At 43.1% G+C, this 22,450-nt stretch overlaps 1 protein-coding gene across 5 annotated transcripts in view; it reads right to left on the bottom strand.

The window, feature by feature from the left end:
• Positions 1–22,450, bottom strand: part of Stk38l (serine/threonine kinase 38 like) — a 71,074-nt gene that overhangs the window by 3,873 nt on the left and 44,751 nt on the right. For 2 of the 5 annotated variants that reach the window (XM_052719771.1, XM_052719773.1), the window contains exons 2-12: positions 21,826–21,970; positions 19,944–19,995; positions 9,114–9,236; positions 8,504–8,587; positions 7,835–7,958; positions 6,554–6,708; positions 6,100–6,202; positions 5,868–5,929; positions 3,190–3,307; positions 2,653–2,776; positions 1,107–1,202 (exon numbers count right to left, since the gene is read on the bottom strand). In XM_052719771.1, the coding sequence (XP_052575731.1) occupies positions 1,107–1,202; positions 2,653–2,776; positions 3,190–3,307; positions 5,868–5,929; positions 6,100–6,202; positions 6,554–6,708; positions 7,835–7,958; positions 8,504–8,587; positions 9,114–9,236; positions 19,944–19,995; positions 21,826–21,959 (1,175 nt within the window). In that variant the 5' untranslated portion in view covers positions 21,960–21,970. Of the gene's footprint in view, positions 1–1,106; positions 1,203–2,652; positions 2,777–3,189; positions 3,308–5,867; positions 5,930–6,099; positions 6,203–6,553; positions 6,709–7,834; positions 7,959–8,503; positions 8,601–9,113; positions 9,237–15,028; positions 15,182–19,943; positions 19,996–21,825; positions 21,971–22,450 lie in introns of those variants that run through there. The other 3 variants (XM_052719774.1, XM_052719776.1, XM_052719775.1) reach the window with 3 other exon arrangements.

Here is a 22,450-nt window from a genome sequence, read left to right as displayed (position 1 = left end):
GAGGGGATACACATATATTTGTGATAAAATCTGAATGCAGTAACTTATCAGTCGTATAAATTTTAAGATAACCAGAGAGGTTAAGTTAAAAAAAACTTTAAGTTCTATTTATCTATTTAATCACTATGCACACTTGCACTTGCATACATCACAAGTGTAGAGGTCAGAGGACAACGTTCATGTACACAACACACACACACTGCAAGTGTATAGTCAAGAGGACAGCGTTCAGTGCACACACACATGCAGACCACAAGTGTAGAGGTTAGGGGACAACACACACACCCCTGCAAGTGTAGAGTCAGAGGACAGCATTCAGGGGTTGGCTCTCTCCTCCTACCACGCAGGACCGGGGACTGAACTCAGATCTTCAGGCTTCTCCTGCTGAGTCACTTCAACAGCCCCTTATCAGCTTTATTTATTTTTTTCCAACAAAATGTTTAAAGGATCTACTAGGTGTTAAGCCTGCCAAATTATGAAAGAGCAGGTACTATGCATGTCTGTATAAGAATTATTCTTAACTAAGAATAATTAACTTATGTGCCTTCCCTGGAAGTCCTACTATGTGCCCAGTACTTTCACGAGTACAGACTATACATTTTTCCATCTTACCCTGAGGAACTGCTAATCTTGTCCATGGTGTCCTACCTAGACCTTCTAGACCCAGGCATGATGACTACGGAAGCTTCATTAAGACTCAACTGAGTTGAAAGAGGGGCCTGTGTGACCCAACCTTCCCTGTCCCTACCATGCTGTGAATTTAGGCAGCTGCCTCAGCTCTGTGACAACAGGTGACGTACATCTCAGCTGAGGCAGCTGCCTCTTGTTTAGTCTTACAGTGGTTCTCAACCTTCCTGACACTGCGTCCCTGTAATACAGTTCCTTGTGCTGTGGAGACTTCAACCATAAAACTTTCCGTTGCTACTTCGTAACTGTAAATTTGCTGCTGTTACGATTCATTATATAAATATGTGTTTTCTGATGGTCTTAGGCAACCCTGTGAAAGGGTCCTGACCCACAGGTTAAGAACCGCTGGTCTAGAAGAATCAGAGGCACATCACCACAGATTCAGAAGCTCACTGCTCAGCCCAGGCCTCAGAACATACCTGATATGCCCCCAGTCTACACCCTCAAAGAAGGGGTGACCTTTGATCTCTTCTACACCACCATTCCCAATTCTGTTCTCAGAATCAGTACAAAATCTAGAAAGGGAAACCAAGTATTAGTCACATTTTTCACTTAAAACACTCTAACGTATTACTTCAAATATTTTCAGGAAGTATTTTAATTTCGTTATTGAGTTTACTGTGGGAACGTGGGGAATATAAATCACCTATCAGCCTACCAGTCAGATACCCAAGAAACATTCTGAAGCCATTTCTTTTCATCTCTTGTAATAATATTAAAAACACTGCTGACACAATAATGATTAAAGACTTTTTTTTTTCACTTAATACACCAAGAAAATTTCCCAATGCTGTTCAGTATTTTCCTGTGAGGTAATTTTTTGAGACCTGTGTATGGAGACATCAGAATGTTACATCCATCGCTGCTGCTGAAGACTTATATGAGTTCCAATTTTTCACAACTAAAATAACACAAGAAACATGCCTAACTCTTTGCCCCGACATGGTTATATGCTCTATTAAATTCCTAGAAATAAAACTGCTGGTCAAAGGTCACATACAGTTTAACAATTTTATACAACATGCTGTCAGCTGGCCACTCACAAGGGTTGTCACAGTTCATATCTTGTTGTGGGATATTTGTACACTGTGTGAAGATATATTGCTGTGATTGGCATAATAAAAAGCTGAACGGCCAATAGCTAGGCAGGAGATATAGGCAGGACTTCCAGGAAGAACAAAAAGAGGAGGAGGAGGAGGAATCTAGGAACACAGGAGAAGCCAGGATATATGGAAAAGAAACAGGAGGTACAAGAAGAGAGGTAACACCACGGCACAGATTAATATAAACGGACTAATCTAAGTTGTAAGAACTAGTTAGGAACAAGCCTAAGCTATGGGTCAAGCTTTCATTAATAAGAAGTCTCCATGTCATTATTTGGAGCTGGCTGGAGGGACAGAGAAAGCCTTTTTACAGCATCCCTTCTTCCCCTCACAGCAGTGCAGACACCTCCTCCGAGCAGTCTTCTGCTTAGGCTCCTGTGTGCTGTCATGGCAGGAGCTTCTGCTTCTAATACATTCGTCTCCATTCGTTTCTGACACACTCACTCCTTGAAGTCTAAGAGAAGTGACACTCTGATAATACTACCAGCATGTCCAACAAGATCTCTCTTCTGAACCTCATTGTTCCACAAACTTCAAGTATTTGCATTTTGTAGGGAAGGAGAAACAGGTAGTTAAGAGCATTTGCTGCTCTTGCAGAGGACCTGGGTTCAATTCCTAGCACCCACACTAGGTGGCTCACAACTGCCTACAAGTCCAGTTCCAAGGGATAGATCTTCTAGCCTCTATGAGCAAGTGGTACCCAAACACTTACACATAAAAATAAAAAAATTTTTTTTAAAGTTTGAATTTTGTAAATCCTTTTTTTAAACTGACCAGATCAGTGGCATTCTCCCCGCAAACACCTGCCCTGCCTCAGAGAAATGGATCATTTGGGCACTGGGAAGTTTTAAGAGTCACTAACCTGAGAATCAAGTCCTTGGCTTTCTCAGAGACAGGCACTTCTGGAGGAAATGCCAGTGTCTCCTTCCAGCTCATAACTTTTCTGTATGTCTCCTGAGGGGTCTCAGAGCAGAAAGGTGGGAAGCCTGGGTGTCAGGGAAACAACAAAAATGCATCAGCTTTTGTCATCAGTTCAACCAGACCTACAAGTATTGTGCCATGGGAAACAAAACAACCCAGAGTGCTCTGAAGTAACACTAGCATGCACCAATTTACTATAGAATTAATAACGAAGTCTGTAAGGATTTAAAGCCCCACCTCGTCTTATCTAAACCCTACATACAGAATTTGATAAAGGAGGCCAAGCTAAATAACTATCTTCCTGCCGTAGGGTCCCTGGGCAGTTTATTGGGGACTTAACAATATGTATTTAACATTGAAGAATGTGAGAAATAGATTCAAAACGGCTCTGCTATTTCTGTCTTTAATAGCTGGAACATGGTGTGTTCAAACAATGGCACCGGAAGAGATCCGTATCACGCACATACACAGAACCTACCTATTAGCATTTCATACATGATCACCCCCAAGGACCACCAGTCACACAGTGTGCTGTAGCCAGTCTGCATGAAGACCTCTGGAGCAATGTAGTCTGGCGTTCCGACTGTGGAGTATGCCTACAAAGGAACAGCTTGTCAAACTGGCATCTGAACCTCCTAAGGATCGTGAGTGTGGATTACTACAGGAGGAAACACTAGACACAGGACAAGTTCTCACTTATTGGTGACTTTGTGTTACATGTAAAGCTGGCTGACAGATGCTGAGTCAGGCACTGTGTATAGAAGACAGGGTTCTGGGCCGAGGAGAGGCCCTCTGTCGACTTCAAAAGGAAGGAAAAGTGAGCCTGACTTGCCTGCTTACTGCTCATGTGAGCCACACTCTGAACCTTGGCTTCTACTCCCCAAAGATCCAACAGCTTGATCGGAGGTAAAACAAGAAAAGGAACATGCTCTCCAAGCTACCTTCCTTAGAACGTAATTTCAGTGTGTCACACTGTGCATGTTCCTCTTCAGTCCACATCAAACCCTACAAAATGATTCCTAAAGTCAGCAGCTCTCAACAGGGGCATTACTGTAGAAATCACTGAAAATGTGACTGCAGACGTCACTTCAAGGACTAGGAGACGAGAACAGCAGTTGGTGGGCTGAAGGGATCTCCTGACCCAGACATCGATCTCTGGGAAGCCACTGACCTACGATGACTCTCAGTAGGAGATAAAGAAATCCTCTGCCATGTTTTTATGTATTTTTTAAGATAGGGTCTCACTGTGAAGCCAGGCTGGACTCAGAACTCAGAATGGCCTTGCTACAGCCTGTTAAGTAGTGGGTCACAGGTGAGCACCCACGCTCACCCCTCAGACAAACTTTTAAGCAGTATTCACTTCTTCCCCTTTAAGAACAGGAAGACTGTAATCATTTCTCAAATGTAACATCTGATTTAAAATGGCATAATCAAATCTTTCGCCTTTTACTAAAATGGCATAATCAAAAACAGAATGAAGTTTTCTTCATTAATGCACAGCTAAGCACACTTTTAAAACTCTGAAAAGTGGGCTGGAGAGATGGCTCAGCAGTTAGGAGCACTGACTGCTCATCCAAAGGTCCTGAGTTCAATTCCCAGCAATGACATGGTGGCTCACAACCATCTGTAATGGGATCTGGTGCCCTCTTCTGGCCTGCAGGCATACATGCAGACAGAACATTGTATACATAATAAATAAATCTTAAACAAACAAACACTCTGAGACGTTTACTAGACTATGAAGTTTGCTGCTACCTAGGCCAATGGACAAATGAACTGGAATGAGGCGCCAGGCTGTTGTCACCTGACTCTAGCACGTCCTCAGGGAAGGGGGACAACGGGAGTCAGCAGCTTTGTCACTGAACTGACAAGGTGTCTGCACGGGCGGGGCACTGTGCAAGAAACCAGGAAGACAAAGTCAAAGCCGCATTCCTAACTGTGAATGTTCACACCTCAGTTAATTACATATAATCACATAATTAATTACATAAATGCGAAGAGGAGAGGGAGGAAGCAATTCTTATATCCACTAAAACCACAGGGAAACAACAGCTTTGTGACAGACACCCCACATCAGGGGCTGCACCACTGCCGACACCCCAAGCTAACTGTAAAGACCGCTACACCACGCTGGGGCAATGAGAACACTAGCTACAGAAGAGAGGTCTCCTCTGCAGTGCTCTGTAGGCGGTAAGGGAATAAGGCCATGGTGAAAACAGGAGTTCAAAGGAAGATGTGGGTTAAAACAGCCGAGTCAAACACCAGGATGAGAAACACAGAGCTTGTAGCTGGTTTGGACACAGCCAAGGGCACCTGTGTTAAAAGAGAGTTTAAAAGAGACTTAGGATCTGAAAGAAAGGCCAGTGTTGGTGGCCGCTGCGGCTCCGGGAGACCCTCTCCTTCAGGAGTGTATGCTGGGCTCTACGGCTCTTTACATCTGCTTGCTTCTAACTCACAGCTGAGGTAGAGATAGCTTCCAGCAAACCCCACCTACCTCAGGAAGGTGTGACACCCCAGACCAACCCACTGACAGCTAACCAAGCACAACTGCGGCTTCTTTTCGAGGCTGTGGGAACAGACATCTCAGTGTAATCACTGCAAGTGGGGGACAGCAGGCTGGTCCAGTGTCAACAGTGACCGACAGTCACGGGCAGGACCTAGTAAAGCTGCAGTCACAGACGGAGAGAGCGGGCTTCAACCACAACTAAGTGGGTGGGCAGCACGTGAAGAACTCCACAGGCTCAGCCCATGACAGCCCAGAGAACTGGCCAGCTTCAGTGACCAGTTTCTGCCACAGCCCTAAGAGGAATCTCAACAGCCGCTCCCCTCTCAGGAACGCCCCCTACACACACACACACACACACACACACACACACACACACACACACACACACACACACACACACACACACTCTCTCTCTCTCTCTCTCTCTCTCTCTCTCTCTCTCTCTCTCTCTCTCTCTACTGGGCTTCTCTCACTTTTCCTCAGTTCTCTGTTCTGAAACCTCCTTAACAAAACAGGCTGCTGCTCTATTCACTCCCACAAGTGTCTGAGTCTTTAATCTTCACTGGCAGGAGAGAGTGAGCTCTAGAATCACTGTCTCAGCTGACCTCTGGTGACTCTAGATCCAGGGCACAACATTCCTCAGAACTCACCAGCTGTCTCCTGTTCTTCTTCCAGGTCTCCGCTTTCCGTTTCGAGTTCATGTTCTGAAACGCTAATTTCAACAAGACACAACTGCAATCAGAGGGGCAAACTGACAAAATAGGAAACTCATACCTACATCTGAAACGTGGGCAACTCAGGAGGAGGACGGAGCCTCCCTGCCTCACAGAACTAAAGTTTCTAAACCATACGATTTCAGCCAACGGGAAAGTGCAAACTTACAGAAGTCACTTGGTGGGTTGTGTGAGAGGTTTCTGTAGAACTCAGTCCTGTGCGCTTTCTTTAACCCCGTGCACAAACCAAAATCAGACAATTTTACATGCCCCTAGAGCAACAAATTACAGTCAGGTCAAATTATGTTAACTCTGAAAACAAAAAAGCCTTATTATAAACTCCTTTAATGCAATTATTATAAAAAATTCTTAACCTAAAACATATATAGCTGAAAATGTGAGATTATGCATGTTGATGATTTTCCATTTTAATGGAAAACAGAGTGAGTTTTTTTTTAAAAGCCATTTCCCGTGATGTTATTTCAGAACAGTCACTTATATATGCCTTCTATGAAAAAACTTAGTTAATCCAAAACAACCTAAACCACGGTTGCTATCTGTAGCCAGGAAACCGGTAGTTCTTCATGGCAAGAAGCCTAAGGATTCTCTCGCCCCTCACATGCCTTAGCATCCAGTAAAAGGTTGTCTGGCTTGATGTCCCGGTGGATGAAGCCCAGCTGGTGGATTGCGTCGATCGCCAAGACAGTCTCTGAGATGTAGAACTGTGTCTCCTCTTCCGTCAAGGTGTCCTTCTTCATCAGCAACGTCATCATGTCACCTGTGTAAGGAAGGCAAAGTACCAAGGTACTGCAAACTGAGGTGATTCACCTCAGCTTCCTGCATCCATCCCAATTTCTCACTTTTCTGATACCCTCCTCCTGCTTTGTTCACCACTGGGGTCAACAGCTTTAGTCTTTGCTGGTGTGAGATGACAGACTGCTGTGGGATGGTCTGTATGGCAAGTGTGTTGCTGATTAGTCAATAAATAAATCACTGATTGGCCAGTGGCCAGGCAGGAAGTGTAGGCGGGACAAGGAGGAGAATAAAGCTGGGAAGTGGAAGGCTGAGTCAGAGAGACACTGCCAGCTGCCACGATGAGAAACAGCATGTGAAGATGCCGGTAAGCCACGAGCCACGTGGCAAGGTATAGATTTATGGAAATGGATTAATTTAAGCTGTAAGAACAGTTAGCAAGAAGCCTGCCACGGCCATACAGTTTGTAACCAATATAAGTCTCTGTGTTTACTTGGTCGGGTCTGAGCGTCTGTGGGACTGGCAGGTGAGGGAGATTTGTCCTGACTGTGGGCCAGGCAGGAAAACTTTAGCTACAACAGACCCGAAGCCTCAGTCACAGGTCCACTTTTCATGAACGTTAGTAACTGTCTGGAACCCTAGTGCTGGTATTATGGGTGTGTGGTAGCACGTACCTAGTTAAAGGGACTCTCTTCAGACTCCCTTCATACGTGCAGACTATGTCAGATCTGCAGTTTCATGATTTGCCCAGTACCTCAAACCACCTTGCAAAGTGCATGCAATGGTGTCAGTGGGGTGCATGTGAAGTTACCAGGGGCAGAGCAGAGTTCAGAAGCACCAAGCCTGAACAAGCACACCTGGAAACCAGAATTCTGTCTTTCTGGATACAGACTTACGTCCCTTAGCTCTACCCTGGGCTACAGTGAACACAGAACGGCAGTATATAAGATGTCATCCTAATAGTCCTTCAAAACTACATGGTCTGTGGCCAAATCATCTTCCACTGTTCTGGAAGGAAATACTGAAAAACGATGGCTATGTTTAAACGCAATAAAATTCAGTAGTAAAACTAGCTGACATTCTTACTGCATAGGCAGATAAAATTATTCCATATGCAGATGAGCTCTGGTCTGTCTGCCTCTGCTATTTACCTCCAGGAAGAAACTCCATGATCAGGTAGAGATTCCGCTTGTCCTGAAAACTGTAGAACATCTTCACCACCCAGGCACCGTCCGCTTCCACCAAAATGTCTCTTTCTGCTCGGATATGAGCCACCTGGATGAGCATGTTTTGAAAAGATAACTGACCTGTTCCAATCATCCATCCCTAACAGTCATGCAGGAAGTCTGCAGTTTTAGAAAGTACTGAAACACAGACGTTGATCCTCTCATTAAATATGCAGACCCAAGGAAGCTGTGTACTTCCGCTTATCTCCTTAAGCCTCTCTGCAGTCAGCAGACTCTGGTGTGCTGTGATGGGACCAGTGCTCTTACAGGAGGAGACAGCAGCAGTGCTCATGGGATCCTGGGTCTGCTCCATCAGACACTAAAAGCTACTGAACTTTTTGACCTTGAACAGAACCACGAAAAAGCAATGGCTTCTGTTGTTTATGGTCCAGCCTGTGTCGCTTTCTAATAGCAACTGAGCAAACTAACACAGACATTATAAAGTTGGAGAAGCTGAAATTTGAACCTGTAAACTGAAAACGCTAAAATAGACTATAAATTTAGTAAGCTAGATTTCTTTTTATAATTTTCAACATCAACACTACTCTGAGTCCTCTCACGAGAGGCCTTTGGCACTGTACGTGTGAGACTCACCTGCTCCTTTTCAAGCATGTCAGCTTTCCTCAGGATCTTCATGGCATAGATGTGCCCCGTGTCCTTCTTCTGGACCAGCCGCACCTAGAGCACAAACCTAAGTGCTTCCTTTACTGAACCTTAGAATTTACTACCAACGATATCAAAAAAATTACACCGTCCCCACACTGATGGGAAGCAGGGGTCTAGTGCAGCCCAGGCTGGCCTTGAACTTTTTATTATGTAACTGTGGATGATCTTGAACTTCCGATCCTCCTGCCTCTATCTCCCAAGGGCTAAGATACAGAGGTGTGCCATCACACTTGGTTTCTTTTTTTTAATTTTATTTATTTAATATTTTTATTTTATAGTTAACTTAATTTCACATATCAGCCACGGATTCCCCCGTCCTCCCTCCTCCCCCCGAGCCCTCCCCCCCAATGCACCCCCTATTCCCACCTCCTCCAAGGCACACCTGGTATCTATGATACTGAGTCAAATGCAGGGCTCTTTGTGGATACTAGGCAAGCACTCTTACCAACAACTGACCTATGACCTCGAGCTTAGGAACTATATTTAAACATTTATTGCATCTACTTTCAACAGTGGTGACGTGAACAAAGCAGCTCACCTCTCCGAAAGCTCCTCTCCCTATAACCTTCAGAGACTCAAAGTCATCCAGGCCAAGTCTGGTCCTCTTGAGCCGTAAGAACTCTGTTTCTTTACGAGCATGTTGTGATCGGCGTAACTTTTTCTATTAAAAATAGAATTTAAAAAGATGATTTTAAAGTAAGGCTGTTTCAAAGGCATGCATAATGTTAAAAGATGATATACATAAAAACAAAGACAGGTGGTGGCGGCACATTTCTTTAATCCTAGCACTCAGGAGGCAGAGGCAGGTGGCTCTCTGTGGAGTTCAAGGCTAGCCTGATCTACAGAGTGAGTTCCAGGGTAGCCAGGGCAACACAGAGAAAGCTTGTCTTAGAAAAACAAAACAAAGCATAACAAACAACAAGAAACAAAGGCATAGTGACTGGAGAGATGGCTCAGCAGTTAAGACCTGCGATATTCTTGCAGAGACATAAGCTCAGCTTCCAGCATCCACATTCAGCTCCAGGGGCATCAGGTGACTCTGGCCTCCTCAGGAATTGCACTCTCATGCACAAATCCACACTCACTCACACACATAAAATTTTAAATAAATGAATGGATAGAGGTATGGTATCTTAATTATTATATGCTTGTCTATAACCTAGTTGCCAACATCAATTATTTATTAAGTAAGGGGACAATTAAACAGTATTAAGAAAACATTTCTAAAACAATTGTTAAGTCTGTACCCTTGAAAGGAGACTTTATAGACTACGTCATCTTAACCAGTTTATTATATGTGTAAGTCGCTGCCTTCTGAGTGGTAACTTAACTCACAAAAATAAAACTTAGATAATGCAAATGCCCAGAGTATTCTGATATGAGTTTATTTACTTATTTTTGAGACCAGATCTGAGTAGCCCAGGCTTGACTGGAACTCATGTCAGTCCTCCTGCGTGCTGAGGTTAAAGGCACGTGTCACTGGGCTCTGCTTCCTGACACTTATTTTCACTTTGTCAGGAAATCTGCTCCAATTCTTTACTTTCCTAGGTGCTGTTGTAACTATTGAAACCTGTGACCAGCAAAAATCACACAACATCAGTGTTTCCATGGGGATTTCTTAGAGTAAAACTGATTCTTGCATAAATTTCAGCAAACTGTGTGAAACTTCACACAACTTTTTAATGACATGAAATTGCAAAATAAAAATCACAAAGTATCATTAAAATATCCAAGTTAGCTGGGAATGGTGGCACACACCTTCAATTCCAGCACTCAGGAAGCAGAGGCAGGTGGGTATCTGTGAGTTCTAGGTCAGTCAAGACTATATAGGGACCCTGTCTCACAAACAAAACAAAACCAACCAACCAACCAACCAATCAAAAACCATCCAAGTCAATAATATCACAGGAATAATCTGATTCAGAAAAGATAACAAAATAGGAACTATTAATAAGCAACATTTTGAAATACCCAAAGAATGCATTGGAAATCATTCATTTTCTTGTTCTAACCTCATTGACTCCTAATCTAATAAAAGTCAGGTTCATGACAGGGATAGTTCCCAGCAGAGGCAGCACACAGTAGGATATAAAACCACTGAAGGTATTCAACTCCTACTCATGTTTGAATGACTCCCATCAACCTTTCATAGGTTGAGTTCAGGTACACAAGTCCTAACAACCCATCAGCTCAGACATACTGCCCCCAAACGCAGCTCTAAGCAGAGCCACTCACCTGTCCTGTGCCCGTTTGTCTACTGTAGATAGTTAGGTGTCTAATTAGAAGTCTGTGTATCATCAAAACAGAATTCTAATACTTGTAGCAGAAGTAGGAGGGAAGCAAGAAATGTCTTCAGTTCACACAGTTCATTGAAGCTGCATTAATTTTTTACTTTAAATTTGTTTTATTTTGTACATAAGGATACTTTGCCTGAATGTATGTCTGTGCACTATGTGCATGCCTGGTGTGTACAGGTCAGAAGAGGGTGTCAGATCCCCTGGAACTCGAGTTACAAATAGTTGTGAGCTGACATGTAAGTGTTATTAATTGAATCTGGGCCCTCTGCAAGAGCAGCCAGTGCTTTGAATTGCTGAGCCTTCTCTCCAGTCCCCAATTTGATTTGTGTGTGCGTGTGTGTATGTGTGTGTGCATGTGTGTGCGCGCGCGCGCGCGCGCACATCTTTGGGTAGGAACCAGCAATAAGGAAATGAAAATATAGTAAATTCTGTTTTATATGTTTACTTTAAAAAAATAGACTGCACTTATCTTGGAGTTTGGAAAACTTTAATCCTTTAAATAGTCTAATGCAGCTAAAAATCACATCTACATGTTGTGGAATATTTAGTTTAAGATGTGTTATATTTGTTTATGCTGTGGAATATTTGTTTTAATGCTGCAAAGATGTGCTGTATTCTTTTATGTTGCATTTGTTTAACTCTGTGAAGCTGTGTTACTTTGTCTGTCTAAAACACCTGATTGGTCAAATAAAGAGCAGAATGGTTAATATCAAGGCAGAAGATAAAGGATAGACTGGGCTGCCAGGCAGAGAGAATAAATAGAAGAAGAGTGAAGAGGAGGAATGAGAAAAGGAGGAGAAGAGGACACCAGGGGCCAGCCACTTAGCTGCACAACCAGCCACAGAGAAGGAAGGAAAGAAAGGAACAGAGAACAGAGAAAGGTAAAAGCCCAGAGGTGAAAGGTAGATGGGACAGTTTAAGTTAAGAAAAGTTGGCTAGAAACAAGCCAGGCTAAGGCCAGGCATTCATAAGTAAGAATGAGTCTCTGTGTATTTATTTGGGAGCTGGGTGGCAGGCCCCGAAAGAGCAAAGAGTAAAACATAACCAACTACATTTTGACGTACCAACATGAAGTTTGAATTTCCTAGGGCCCGAGAAAGCTTTAAAAAAAAAAAAAATGGACAGGAATCCTTACAGCAAGCCCTTGAGCAGCCAGTACATTAAGGTGTGTGTGTGTGGTGGCGGGGGTGGGGTGGGGGGGGGAGTTAAGCAAAAAAATGCCACAGCTCAAGCATCAGCATTCTAGAGTTCTGGGGGATTGAATGCAGTTCCCAGTCCTGCACCTCTGACCAGGCCTCAAGCTTTAGGCTTGGCAGTCACACACCCAAGAAGCCAGCAGAGCCAGCTGCTAAAGCTGGCAAAGGCCACCCCTTAGCAGTTTAAAGGTTCATATAGTTTAAAAAGAAAAGAAAAAGACTAGAGATACACAGTAAAACAGGTCCAGATGGAAAAAAAACCTCTCAACAGGTTCCAGTGTGTTTAACAATGTACATAGGCTGAAGAAAAGAAAAAGGATATAGACAGTCATAAAAAGAAGTAAATAATTTAAAAATAATAAAGTTTTTAAAGAGAGAAGTAAAGTAATATAAAAAATAATAAGCCACATAGAGATGGAAAATACACTGGAAGTCTGGATCATGTATGTTACTGTGTTGATTTTGAATATTTTGATTGCTGATAAGCAAACATCAGCTGCTGAGAGGCATGGGGTTGAAAGGACTGCTGAAATAATCCAGCCTAGATATTTTAAGAATGCCTTAACTTCAAAATGGAACTCAAAAAATGCATTGCTTTAGAGAAGAGGTTTTGCTTTTGTTTCCATAGGAAATGAGAGGCTGTGGATTCCTTCAGGGTTGATATGGATCAGGTTTGATGGGGAAGACCTCCTGAATCTTGACAGGTGATATATATCAACAAAGGTTACAGCTGGTCTTCCTAGGACTTGGCTATTATATGAATTTTTTCAGGGACTCCTAAAGATGCCTTTGCCCACAGACAACAGGAAGCAGTCTAACCTAAAGAAAATGCCACTCACATTCCCAAGAGTTGGGTTAATGAGTGTTTGCTGGTTATTTGGTGGACTATGGATGTTTGTTATCATTTAGGGGAATACAGGATAAAAAGACAACTATTAATCTCAGATATTTTGCATTGGCATGGATTTTGGTATATTGATACAAATCTAAAGTTATTTTCATTACACTGTATATATGTTTCTACTCTTGTTTGGGGTATTGTGCTTATGAAGCTCATTTAAAAATGCAATGTATAATTAAGAAACGAGGTTAGTAGTTGATCTATAATAATCAAACTTGTAGTCACATTAGCTATGTTTTCAAGGTTAAACAGGTATATTTTAGACAGATGATTTTCAAACACTTCAAAGACCTACAGAATATGGCATTTAAGATGTTTAATAATCTATTGTTTTTCATGACAATGAGACACATCTGCTCCTGGCGACACCAATTTCTTCATAAAAGGATGATGGGCATAGAAGAAACTCCATATGGAGTTTGCTTTCAATGTGGCAAGGACACAGGAAAAAGACTGTTGAACTTTGCCAAGACAAAGCAGGATAGTTCTTCAAGATTCCTGCTTCACAGAAGAATCTGCAAGATATTCTAGGCCTGTAGGCTGAAGATGGATGTCCCAACATTGCAGAAGAACTTTGGGTGACTGTCCAGGCAGCTAGGTGTCTCTGTTGTTAGGTAATATTACATCCTTCTGGGGTCTTTGATGGAGTTAAAGACTAAATAGTTAGAGTTATAATTTTCCTTAGTTATGATAGAAAGCAAGTTAGGTGTAAAACTTTGGACTCACTAAGAAAAGATAGACAATGGAATATTTTCTCTGAGTTTGCTAAATACAAATGGACTGAATATTGTAAATGTGATTCTTACTTGATAACTGTTTTTGTTGTATATAGTTTTACTATGTCAAAGTTAAAACCTTTCATTTTTATTTAGACAAAAGGGGGAAATGTTGTGGAATATTAGTTGAAGATGTGTTACATTTGTTTATGCTGTGGAATATTTGTTTAATGATACAAAGATGTGTTGCATTCTTTTACGTTGCATTTATTTAACTCTGAAGCTATGTTACTATGCCTGTTTAAAACATCTGATTGGTCTAATAAAGAGCTGACCAGCCAATAGTTAGGCAAGAGAGAAAGGATAGGCGGGGCTGGCATGCAGAGAGAATAAATACAAGAGGGAAGAAAAAGAGAAGAGGGAGGAGTGAAAAAGGAGAGGAGGACGCCAGGGACCAGCCACCCAGCAACACAGCCAGCCACAGAGTAAGAAGGAAGAAGAGGTGTATAGAATAAAGAAAGGTAAAAGCCCAGAGGCAAAAGGTAGACGGGATAATTAAGAAAAGCTGGATAGAAACAAGCCAAGCTAAGGTCAGGCATTCATAAGTAAGAATAAGTCTCTGTGTATTTATTTGGGAGCTGAGTGGTGGGCCCCCACAGAGCAAAGAACAAAAAAATAACCAACTTCATCCGTATCATTACAAAGCAAAGATAGACTTCACAGCACAGTGCCCCATGCTTTCTTCTCTTACAAGACCCTACCACCTACAGCTCTGAGACTTTGCTTGTTTTAAGTTCCAGAATAGAGTTCTCTTTTAAAGGCCACTTGGTGACACTATAGCATTGTGTCCCCCATGGCAATAAAAGGGCTTGTTTTAATTTCTAATTACACATAATAAATGGACACAAGAATGTGGAAGATGATTCTGAATTTTTCCTTTTCATGGTTATAAAATAGCACAGTAGCGTTTGGCTACAGAAACATGTCTCATCTGAAAGAAGAAACCTGACTGTGCAGCTTCATAAAATGTGCTTATGATCTACAGACAAGAGTTTGCCAAAAAAAAGCCCCAAAAAACAAAAAACAAAAACCCAACAGCAACAAACACCCCAAAACAATAACAGTAACACCAAAAAAATTACAGTCACTGAGTATCTGATAGGTGCTCATGTCTGCCAGAACACAGCCCTTCAACAGCAAAAGGGGACATCACATCATTCCCAACAGAGCACTGGCCCCAGGAAAGCCTAGTCAGTGACTTCAGCCCTTCAGTCAGTACTGCAGTCCAGTGGTAGCTAGAGCAACATCACATTTTTAAAGCCCATGAAAAGCATTTACTGTACCTGCTCAGAGTGTGTACTGAAACAAGATCCCTGTGCTAACACATCCTTTCCTCTCCTAAGAAAAGGATGTGGGCAGACGACTGCTTCATGGTTTTCTTCTGCAGCTGTAATCACTTATTTTGGTTTTCCCATTAGTAAACATCCATCGTTTATGACTCGTGTTGATTAACATATATCTTCCCCCTGTGTTTTGAGACAATCTCATTTTGTAGCTGGCAATTCTCTTGCCTCTCCCTCCCCAGTGCTGGGATTAGAGACTCCATTCCTGTTCAATCTGCAGGATGCCCAGGTGTTTATAAAGCAGTCAGGATTTTTCTAAGGGTTCAGCTAACAACTTCATGTCAGCCACTGTTGTGCACAGTTTAACCATCGTACAGTTCACTCATGAACCATTTCCAGACCACTTTCTATTACAGAATGAATTAAGGGTATTAATTTTCATTGAAAAACTGCACTTGAAGGTAGCTCAGTTGATAAAATGCTTATCTTGCAGACATAAGGACTTGAGTTTAATCCCCATAATTTATGCAAAATGCCAGGTGTGGTGGCGTACACCTATAATCACAGCACTGAGGAGGCAGGAACAGGTGGACTTCTGAGGCCAGTTGGCCAAGCAGCCTAGCCTACTTAGTGAGCTCTGGGTCAACAAGGAAGTAGGCAGCACTGCAGAGGACACCTCAAGTTGTCCTCTGGCCTCACATACACCCCACAGCCACAAGAAAATTTGTTTGTTTGTTTATTTATTTATTTGAAGAAACAAGAAATTCTAACTCCTTATAATGACAGTTCCAACATTAAGATTGAGAGAATTTGTTTTGTTTTATATACAACATAATCAAAACCAAGCACAGAGCCTAGAAATAAACACAGAAATTTTAAAATACTTTTCAGAAATTAAGTGGGATGTTTAAAAACATATTATAAGCCACTGACTTTTAGAAGCAAAATGATTTGACATTTTCTACAAGCTATTTACAAGAATTAAGAAAAAAATCATTAGTGCCCACCAGGGGGCGCCAAGGGCCGCTACAAACAGGCATTCCCAGGCAGTTCTGGACTCCAAGTTGGTTTTTAAATTCTCTCATCACTTGGCAATATTTTTTAAAGCAGCTTAAAAAAAATTATACAAAAGTCCAGACTTCCAGATCTCGTACTACAGGACCCTGTCCACACTGGGCTAACAGAGGGGCAACTGTTTTGTAATCTGTCATCTGACCTGGTAGATCCTGAGCTCTTAGTAGCTGACAAATGGCAGGTCTTCATTAACATCAAGTGTGAGGAACAAACGTATCACAAAAAACCTAACTTTCTCCTCCTTTCCTTTCTTTTCTCCTTTTTCCCTGAGGCGGGGTCCTGCTGTAGAGTGCAGGATGTCCTTCAGTGTAGAGTCTCCACTGTGCTCAGCTGCGGGCTTCTAGTCTGGTAACCTCTCCCTTGACTTTAAATTAAGATCCTGTGTTTAAGATTTCTGTATTGGTCAGGCAGTGGTGGCTCTCACCTTTTATCCCAGCACTCAGGAGGCAGAGGCAAGCAGATCTCTGAGTTCAAGGACAGCCAGGACTACACACAGAAACCATGTCTCAAAAAAATAAATAAATAAAATAAAATAAAAACAAAGCAAAACAAAAGATTTGTCAGCACAATCATTACTAAGTATAAGAAAGTTATAATATTAATGTGAAAAACTAAGGGAAGATGTGCTCACCTTTCTCTATGGACTAGAATGCAGGCCTTAAATTACTCCTCTCACTAAAATTTAACAAGATAAAATAGGGTTTTAAGATGCTTATTAATTTTATGTAAATAACTTTAACCTTTCCTAGCCTCCATAAGATGTCAGCTAAAAGGACAGGCACATAGCGAAGGAAGCTGTGGAATGCATTAGCTCACTTGGTTTTAGTCTCACTTGGTGGTCAGTGGTTTCATTTCAAGCTCCTTTCTGACTACTAAACGGTCTGTCAGCCTAGGCTAAAACTCATTCTCATCCAGAAAATAAAGCTTTTTTTTTTTTTTAGCTGCCCTAAAACTAGCTTTCCACGCCTTCAATCTCCCTTGCCTTTCCTATTGCCCACTTTAAAACAGACTTGTTATTCTGCATGCACAGTCACTATTTCTGTATACAGTGCTAACTTGCGAAGTAAATTCTATCCATCAGTTAAGATTCAAATTGCTACATTCTCCATAAAACCTTTTCTGATCCCTTGTATTGGGGGGGGGGGTCTGTTGCTGTGGGATGTCTTTCTGTGTGCTAGAATATGTTTTGCTCTCACTGGTTGATAAATAAAGCTGTCTGGCCAATGGCGAGGCAGAATAAGGCTAGGTGGTACACTCAAACTGAAGATGGAGATGAAGAAGGGTGGAGTCATGGCAGAAACTGCAAGCTGCCACCAGAGAAGCAAGATGGGAGAGAACAGGCAATGTCATGAAGCCGCATGGCTAAACATAGATTAATAGGAATGGGTTGAGTTCTAAGAGCTAGTTAGTAATGAGCCTGAGCCATGGACCAAACAGTTTGTAATTAATATAAGCCTCTGAATGATTATTTTATAAGCATATGGGAGAGCTTGGGTGGGAGAGATTTGTCTGGACTGCAGGGCTAGGTGAGACAGAGAAACTTCCGTCTACAGTCTGTGTACCTTTAAAGTTTGCTATACTCCATAATGCATACCTATTTTTTACTTGCTGGAAGGGGGCTTTGCAAGCACTCTGCCCTGAACTATACTAGCAGCCTCTATAATGTATACAGGTTTTCATGCACGTGTGATCCCCACTTCCTTCCAACTCACAGAGTCCTTGAAGGCAAGGAGGCCCACTGTTCATTCACTACCAAAGTATTCACTCTGGCCCTCTTCCTGCTCTGGATGCGATGCTGAGTAAGATAGGATGCACTCTACTCTCTGGGAAGAGTGTTTTCAGGCTATCACAAGGACAGAAACAGTGTCAGTGTAGAATGTAGGACAAGTAGCTGAGTGATTAGGGAGGATTTCCCAGTGAAGCGAGATGTTGGGGAGGAGAAAGTGCTTCAAGAGGCAGAAATAGAGCATGACAGGGGCCACAGACAAGCAGGGAAAATCAGAGCAATCCGGTATTGGTCAAAGCTGGATGGGGTGCTAAGAGCTAAGGCTGCAGAGAAACAGGTCACTAGTAAAGAAGCTGCATTGCATCATACTGACTACCCTTCTATTGTGATAAAACACCACAACCAAGTCTCACGAGAGACTTTGTGCTCACAGTTCTAGAGGGTTAAAGTCCATGATGTGGAGCAAAGGCATGGCAGCAGAAGCAGGAAGCAGAAGGACATCTTCAACCACAAGCAAGGAGCAGAGAGAGCAAACTTGAAACACTAAGTCTCGGAACTCTCAAAGCCAGCCTCCAGGACACATTCCTCCAGCAAGGCCACATCTCCTGAACCTCCCCAAACAGCACCACCAACTGGGAACCAAGCACACAAACAGAGGCTGGGGGGAGGGTGCAGGGGGGAGGGTGCAGGGGAGTGGGGCGCAGGGGGGAGGGCGCAGGAGGGCATGACATCTCACTGAAGCCATCACAGGCAAGAAGGATAGTTAGCCAGACTTATTTTCAGAGTGCAGAAAAACTGGGGACAGGAGGAAGAGACCATTTTAAGACATTAATCAGCGAGATGCAAGGGAGCCTAAATCAGGGAGTAAACTATTTAAAAATATTCAGAAAAAAAATGTGAGAAGAAGGAATGAACGGACAGGTCCAGAGCCTGCCCCTGTCCCCCACACACAGGAGAGGGTGGATGGACAGTGTCCAGCACCTAACCCTGTCCCCCACACACAGGAGAGGGTGGATGGATGGTGTCCAGCCCCTAACCCTGTCCCCCACACACAGGAGAGGGTGGATGGATGGTGTCCAGCCCCTAACCCTGTCCCACACACACAGGAGAGGGTGGATGGATGGTGTCCAGCCCCTAACCCTGTCCCCCACACACAGGAGAGGGTGGATGGATGGTGTCCAGCACCTAACCCTGTCCCCCACACACAGGAGAGGGTGGACGGATGGTGTCCAGCACCTAACCCTGTCCCCCACACACAGAGAGCATAGTGGATGGACAGTGTCCAGCACCTAATCCTGTCCCATATACACAGGAGAGGGTGGATGGACAGTGTCCAGCACCTAATCCTGTCTCACACACACAGGAGAGGGTGGATGTGTAGATGTATCCAACCGTCTTATTAAACAAGAAACACAGAGCCGATTCAGAGAAGAAAGCCAAGAGGTCAGAGCTAAGAGCCTCACCCTTCCTGCTTCAGCGATCCTCTTCAGTCAAGAGAGCTCTCCGAAAAGGGACCTACTTCCTGTGTGTATGTCTTTATATAGTCTAGCTGTTCTGCCTTCTCATTGGTTGTAAACCCAAACACGTGACTGCCTCGTCACTGCCTGTATGTACCGCCCTCCAGGTCCTTAAAGGCGTGTACCACCGCCGCCACGCACTTGCAAATCCTGTCTCACACACAGAGAGCATAATGGATGGACAGTGTCCAGCACCTAATCCTGTCCCACATACACAGGAGAGGGTGGATGGATGGTGTCCAGCACCTAACCATGTCCCCCACACCCAGAACATGGTGGATGGATGGTGTCCAGCATCTAACCCTGTCCTGAACACACAGAACAGGGTGGGTGGATGGTGTCCAGCATCTAACTCTGTCCCCCACATACAGAACACCATGGATAGATGATGTCCAGAGCCTACCCTTGTCTCAAACACAGAATATTGTGGATGGTGTTCAGAAAATGTGATGTTCCTGGAGGGAAAGGCCATCTCCTCCTAAGGTACCCACAATGGCAACACAACACAGTAAGAAGCCATATTCAGATGGAAAAACAAACCTACCATAGCCAAGCCACATAGTCAGCTGACATGGTTTAGTATAAATGGTTACTTTACCTCCTCATCTGCCAATCCTTCTTCTTCCATGGCCACTTCTAATTTCTTCTGCCTTTTCCAAAGAAAAAACAATTAGACTTTCTAAATATGTTCCTATTTCCATTTAAGAACTAGTTATTTAATCAAACCAATCATTGAGTATGTTATGCTAAGAAAATCTTTCAAACTGAACCAAGATTCAACTATTCACTACGATCAGGATTCTTTCTTGAGATACTTAGATTTAGCATTTTCATACTGACCAAAGCTTTATTGTTTTATCTCTCAATAAAAAATGACTTTTCCAACTCAGGACTCTGATGGCAAATGCATATATTTTATTAAAATTCTTTGGAGATTGAAAAGTCATATATGTATAGGATAATAACCACTGAGCAGAACTTTTGCTTTCCTAGGTAAAGCCAAGTGTGGCTATTCAGCCTTTCCTTTTTTAAAACGTGGTTAGTTAAGCCAAGTATTTCGGATGGGGTTGCAAATGGTAACAAGGGCTGTGGAACACGTTTTGCCACTCATTCTTAAGTGAATAGTATTTCATGAGACAATGTTGGTTTTTTTCCTAATCGTATATCTGGACAACTCATCCTAAGTTAGCTTTGGATTAAACAACAGAGTTGGACCAACACTCCTGAATTTACCCAAATGGGTCGAGGACTGAGGATCAACTACCACACTCTTTATATCTGCTACTCATGAGAACACACCAAAGATAAGCTCCTTTTTAAATCAGTACTAAGATCACTCCCTTTCTCCCCATGGAAAATCCATTACCACTGTATCTGAACCCTGTTAGAGACTCTGCAGCCCAGTGATGGTGATGAAACCAGGGACTAGCTCTCAGTGCTTATCTCAGGCTGAGTGCCTGCTGCTGGATTTCACTGATGTACTATTCCCCAGGCCCAGCCCTCAGAGTGAGATTTACACTCAGTACCGGCCTCTGTGCCTGCTATCACCAAAGGGTCTTCAGGGCTGCATGGTGGGTGAGTTCCAGTTTTTTTATGCAGAATGAGCAGGAGCAGGAGGACCCTCCAGGAGGGACTATCAATAGAGAAAGACTTCCTGCCTGTCAAATCTACTGCACCCCTTCCTCAGTTTCCACAAGAGCAATACTTCATGAAATCATGCCTTAATCTGCAAAACTTGTATCCATCCATTTCTATCATGTCTGAACACGAATATCCCTGGAACGACTTTTAAAAGTAAGACTTTCCTGCTGGGCACGTTGGTATTCAACTGCAATCCCAGCACTCAGTGGACTGAGGCAGAAGACTGCCAGAATGATAAAGGCCAGCCTGGCGACCTATCCCAGCACTCCCAAGGCCAGCCTGGCCTGCAACACTGCCATGTGGCAGAGCAGCTACAGCCTAGGATGCTGAGACCTGGTACATCCTGCTCTACCTCCTCCACTTCCTCTTATTATGTGTGAAGAATGCTCTTCCTGGTCAAATGTCACTGTCATTTGGGAAGTGCTCCCATTTCACTAGTCAAAGCACGTGTCCTTTTTGGTCCCCCTACTGCCACTCCCCACTCTCTCACAGGGCATCTGTGCACACCAGCTCTTTTACTACACTCCAAGTTTCACTGAAGCAAAAGGACATGCCATTCTTTTTTCTCTATTCCCACTAATAAAACACAGCACCACTAATGTTCTACATTAGTGAGTAATTTCTAAAGCCATCTCTCTAAAGGAAAGCACAAAGGCGTAACACAATGCTGGAAAGATCTGTGCTAAACACAACTAATATGCGATACAAGCATATGTGCACACGACTCTGGGAATCCAGGAAATGAAACAAGCAACCAGGTGTACTGCAGTGCAGGAGACTTAACAGCAGGCGGGTCCGACCAGCCACAGAGCACTAAGAAACTTTAGCCTCTACTGTACCTGGTTTCTCTCTCTTCATGCTGCAAAATTAGGTTGCTGTAAAAATTCTCCAGTGTGAGCTTGGCCACAGTCACTCTTTCCCGGGTATGGTTGCTCATAGGAAAGGTGGTTGTTGCCCCTGCTGTCATTGCCATAGTAACTGGAACTGAAATGACATATGAAAGCAAATTCTTCAGCAATTTAAAAACATAAACAACACAAAACAAAACAAAAAACCTTTCCCATTTCTTTTATCAAACTCTAAAAATGTTTGATTTCTACTAAGAATAATTCTACTACTATTAGTTAACAACCCAGGTTTCTTAATTAAAATACTACAAAACTGTGGGAGCCCACAGAAGTTTCCTAGTGAGCTTGCTTTACGCAAGCAGGGCTACATAAGGGGATGGCTTGACCATGTATGTGGTTACCAGGTGTTTAGAAAGAGTCTGCACTAGGCTGTGCGGTGTGCTTTGATCTAGCAAGGGAAAGGTCTTTTGCCCTGCCCCTTGGCATTATAAAAAGCCCTTTTGAAGAGAGAGAAGGGGCTGCTGGGTATTGATCCAGGTCTTCCCGAAGCTATCCTGTGTTTCTGTCTGTCTCATCTCCACTATCTTTCTACAAATTCCTTATTCCTCTCTCCTCC

The sequence above is a fragment of the Peromyscus californicus genome, unplaced genomic scaffold, assembly GCF_007827085.1.
Source record: "Peromyscus californicus insignis strain IS unplaced genomic scaffold, ASM782708v3 Scaffold_6__1_contigs__length_162567912, whole genome shotgun sequence".
Lineage (NCBI taxonomy): Eukaryota > Metazoa > Chordata > Mammalia > Rodentia > Cricetidae > Peromyscus > Peromyscus californicus.
Note: the sequence above shows the minus strand (reverse complement) of the source record. Positions and strands in the feature narration are given on the sequence as shown.